Source organism: Crocodylus porosus, unplaced genomic scaffold (genome assembly GCF_001723895.1).
Source record: "Crocodylus porosus isolate Cpor-Errol unplaced genomic scaffold, CroPor_comp1, whole genome shotgun sequence".
In the NCBI taxonomy this organism is placed as follows: domain Eukaryota; kingdom Metazoa; phylum Chordata; order Crocodylia; family Crocodylidae; genus Crocodylus; species Crocodylus porosus.
In genome coordinates this window covers 39752126-39756830 of record NW_017728949.1, presented here as the reverse complement: position 1 = coordinate 39756830, position 4705 = coordinate 39752126, and the positions used below count along the sequence as shown (strand labels likewise).

General features: G+C 58.2%; 1 protein-coding gene across 1 annotated transcript in view; it reads left to right on the top strand.

Annotated features, from left to right (window-relative positions):
* The window catches only part of HOXD12 (homeobox D12), a 771-nt gene extending 527 nt beyond the window's left edge, over positions 1-244 (top strand). The window contains exon 2 of the mRNA XM_019553531.1: positions 6-244. Coding sequence (XP_019409076.1) covers positions 6-244 — 239 coding nt within the window. The remainder of the gene's footprint in view (positions 1-5) is intronic.
* The last annotated feature ends 4461 nt before the right edge of the window (positions 245-4705 follow it).

The window sequence follows — 4705 nt, the reverse complement described above, 5'->3', positions numbered from 1 at the left end:
TGCAGGCTCGGCGTGGTGCCCCGGCCCGGGCCGCGGCCGCAAGAAGCGGAAGCCCTACACCAAGCAGCAGATCGCGGAGCTGGAGAGCGAGTTCGTCCTCAGCGAGTTCATCAACCGGCAGAAGCGCAAGGAGCTCTCGCACAGGCTCCGCCTCAGCGACCAGCAGGTCAAGATCTGGTTCCAGAACCGGCGCATGAAGAAGAAGCGCGTGGTGATGCGGGAGCAGGCGCTGGCGCTGTACTAGCCCGGCCCGGGGCCCACGCACGGGCCTCTCCCCGCCGGCCCTGCCCTGCGCCTCGCTCACACGAGGGGCTGAACTGCGGGCGGCCGCTGTCTGTAAGCCCAGTTTGGCAGGAAACGAGCAGATCAATAAAGGAGCCTTGCCTCGGCCCGCTCTCGCCTCTGTGCCCCGCGCCCGCCCCTTTGTCCTGTGCTTGGAGAGCCCCGTGGGCACGCGCGGCGGGGGGCAGCCGGGGGCAGCGGCACTGGGTCGCCCGCAGGGGCAGGTTAACCCCGTGCGGTCCTCACTGGGCAGAGGCACCCGCTCCTGCACGCCTGGGCCGAGGTGACCAGTGCCTGCCTCTGCCCCCTGCCTCAGCGCTGCAGCCCTCCCTGCCCCGGGCCTGTGCCCCGCGGGAGACAGATAGAGCTGGGGCTGGACACGTGGAGGGGGTGGCGGGTTACTTCCACCCCCGCTGCCCACGGGCTTCATCACCTCCTGGTCTGCCTGGGAGCAAGGGTTGTCCGCCTTCGCCGGGGAAGCGCCGCGGTGCCCCCTGCGCACACGCTAAGGGCAGCCCGCTGAAGCGAGTCACCCCCGCTCGTGGCAGGGCCAGGTGGCAGAGCCAAGGGCGCCGCTCGGCTGCCCCAGCTCCCTCGCCCTCCCCACCTTGCAGGGCTCGACCAGCCCTGGTGCCCGCCCTGGACACTGAGAATGAAAGCCAATCTGCCTGGCTTGGCTGTGCCCGGCGGAAAGGGGCAGGAGGATCGGAGCCACCCCCGCGCCCCGCCAGCCCTGCCCTTTGTTTTCGTTTATGGCTCTAATTGCGGGCCCGGGCCGCGCTCAGCCTGCCCTTCCTGCCGCCTTTCGGGGCGGGCTGACTTTGGCCTTGCCCAAATGCTGCACTAAATACATGAATAGTCTCGATCCGCTGCCGCAGGACCCGGGAGCGCTGCGGTTCAGCCGGGCCCTCCTAGCCCGTGCCACAGGCCGCGCCTCCCCCGCACCCTGCCCAGCACTGCCGCCCGGCGCTGGGACCGGAGCCCCGTGTCCGGGCGAGAAGTTTGTGCGGCTATCGAAACTGGAGCTTGGCAGCCCGGGTCTCCTCCCAGAGGCGGGTGTAAATCTGCTCTTTCTTGTGTCCCAATCAACCCCCCAAATCCGAAGCGCCCCCTACTCCCTCGCCCCGGGAGGAGCCGGGGCCAGAGTCCAACTCGCTCGATTTCATTTTTTTAAATGTTACATGGAACGAAATCGATTTTTTTCCATCAGTTCTTTTCCCCGGAGCTTCAATGCCTAAAATGAGAAAGTGATTAGTAATCAGCACATTAACCTCCATCCCAAACGCGAATCAAATGGGGATTATAGGATGCGCTAGGTTTTAGAATTAACGAAAAAAAATCTCCTGGACTTTTAGATCTGATTGAACATATCGATGGACTGTGATTTCCAAGTAAATCTACTTTAGCGCAATGGCTTTTCCTACCCGCGCAATCTTGGCTCACTTTTCCTTAACAATTAGAGTAATAATTGAAGGTGACAAAAGGCTGCGTTTTGCCCTGTGGATTTTTTTCGGGGGGTGAGGAGGGGGGCTGGGGGTTTTTTTGTTTGTTTGTATTGTTTTTTGCTGGGACGAAATAGACTTAAATGTGGTTCTTGAGGGTTTATTAACATGGATAAAAATGAGAAGGAACAGCACGAAGAAGCTGCCTTTCCAAACGAAACTAGGGTCTGGAGGGAGGAAGCGGCAGCTTCAGCCAAAATCTTATTTAAAAAAGAGATAAAGCTGAACCTTGCTCGGGTCCAGCCATCAGATTTCACTCGTGTTTTGGCAGGAATAGGGGGGACACTCATTACAGCTGGTTTGCAGTATTGGTGCGGGTTATTTTGTAAATAAGCCAGTGGGTTTTTAATGGATGGCTCCAGAGGAGGGAAGGGGAGAATTGTCCATGGGATTTTCCGGTGTAACGAACGAGAGTTGGCCCATTTCGATCAGTATCTCCCTCCTTCCCACATTGCCATGATCCCGCATTGCATACGGGCAAAGATAGAGCGGAGAACCGCGCTGACCCACAGAAATCCCGCAGGGAACAAACACAAGGGGACAACTGTAGAAATGCCCCTTGGAAGATGAGCGGTGGGGAGCTGATGCAAACTGAAACATAACAATAATCATAAAAGCCCTTTCTCCTAGCACTGTGGTCATTAAAAATAGATGGGATCCGCTTGATAACATCCAGGGGGGGAATCCTGAAAGCTTCCTTGCAGCTCGCCCCACTGGCTGCGGCTCCCTTCCCCACCCTCCAGCAAAAATGGACTCGACATACTGTATTTTCCACCTTCCCCTCGTAGCTGCGCTTTAGGCAGCCATTTCACGTCTTCATTTTCTAATATCAAATCTTGGGAAGGATGGCGGGTGGAAAGCTTCTTTGTGAGGCTGGGGGGCTGCCCGTTGTTCTCTTCCTGCGACTCTTCAACGGCTTGGGGGGAGAAAAACACGAACACAACATGTAGGACCTAAAATACCGTGTCAGAGGCTGTATACTGTTTATAGGATTGTATATGGGATATATACCGATCAGCTGCAACCTCAACTCTAAAGAGGCTGGTGTGGCTCTGTGTGTAGGTACGGGCGAGCATACCAATATACATACATGTTGTGAACACACACACACACACACGCCCCACAGCGAAGAATTCCCTACATGCACCTAAGGTCTCAGCTGGAGCGCCTACCATCGCTGTGTGTGCGTGAGCATCCATAGTTATGTACACAATCATGCATGTAGCTTGCACAGATATACACACCACACTTTGTCTAGGTGCATGCGGATACGTGTGTGTATTTGTGTGTATAGACCCGAGAGCTGGCTCCACAAATCCATCTGGGCTCAATCTGTCTGTATCAGACAAACAAGTGGGAATGGATCCTTCTCTCCGTGCATCCCCTTCCCTACCCATTGGGCTGTGGGTGAGTGTGGATGTGCCAATAAGCACAAAATGCGACATATCTGCAGCCCCGCGAGCCAGGCAGATCCACTGCTCCAGTCAAACATAAACAGCTTTGCGCTGGGACCGCAATCTCAGGGCAATAAGCTGAGCAGGGGCGGGTTTGGTTGGGTTTTTTTTGTTTTTTTTTCTCCTCCTGCCAATTTGATAAGGCTGGAACCGCAACTCTGATTGTTCGAGATGGCTCTGGGTGCTTTTGTAATTCCTAAAAGAGCATAAATAATTAAAGTTTGGCAGGCAGGAAAAGCTTTCTTGCAGAACTGTAGCGGCAATAAATGAAATGACTCAGAATCTCTTCTCCAGTCAGTTTTTACGAGAGCTGCCAGACAGTGTCTGTTCACGTTCTCCAGATACTAGGGGCGCCATAACAAAGTTAAGGTCAAGTTAGTGTCTTATCTTGGGTGGCACAAAAATACCGCATCTTCTCTGGCCGGACTGGGGATATTTTTAAATGCGAATGTTATGCGAGTCGTCCTGATTTTCACCGAGGGCTCTTGGAAATGTCACTGGGACTAGAATACTGGCTAATTCGAGGCATCGACTGCAGATGCTCCAAGACACCTAACGGTAAAGTATCGCCTGGATGGGTTCGTGGGAGGCATGTGCGTGGTGCTGCGGTGCGACCTGCGGAGCGGGAGCGGAGTCGGGCGCTCGGAGCCGGACGAGGAGCCTCCCCGGGGTGGAGGTGCCTTGGCAGCGACGGGCTCGCCCGCCTCTCTGCCCCCGGCGCGGGGCACTGGCGGCGCTGCCCGACCCGGGCTGCCTTTCCCAGGGTTTCTTTCGGAAAAGAGCCGTTTTCGGGTTAGCAAACCGCCGCCATGTCTTTGAACTTGAATGGTTTGGAAGTGGCGGACGCCTCCGCCAATGCTGCAGGGCTGCTGGGGCTCGTGCATCGAAAGGGAGGCGCAGGGCGCCGGCTTGAGCTGCCTGAGGGGGCTCAAAGGGGCAGAACATGCAGCTGCCCAGGTGCCCCGGACCGCGGTCCCGCCGCAGCCCGCGGGCGACCCCGGGGGGCACCGCGGCAGGAGGGTTTGCAGGCGCAGGGGTAAGTGACACAGGAGCCATTTTAGCTGCGCAGAAGCCTTTTTAGAAGCTGCAGCACAAATCGGCCGGGCTGGGCAGCCCCAGGAGGAGGGGGACGGGGACGGGGGCTGGGGACGGGCCCGGGTCCGGACGGGCGGGATGCGGCGCAGGGACCAGGCGGCTGGAGGCGGTGCTGGCGGCGGACAGGCGAGGCCTGGGGCAGGAGGCTTGTGTGCGGGGCTCGGGGCCGGCGGCCTGGCACCGGGGCGATGCGGAGCTCGGGCTGAGTCTTGCACGGTCTGGGCAGATCCAGAGATTTGGGGGCATGGGGGGGTTGTTGTGGCGGGGGGCATGGAGGATCCGCATTCCCTGCCTCGACCTTCCTCCTGCCGCAGCTGGGCGCAGCCCGCAGGCGAGGCGCGTGTCAGTGCGGGTGCCGCAGTGCGGAGGCGG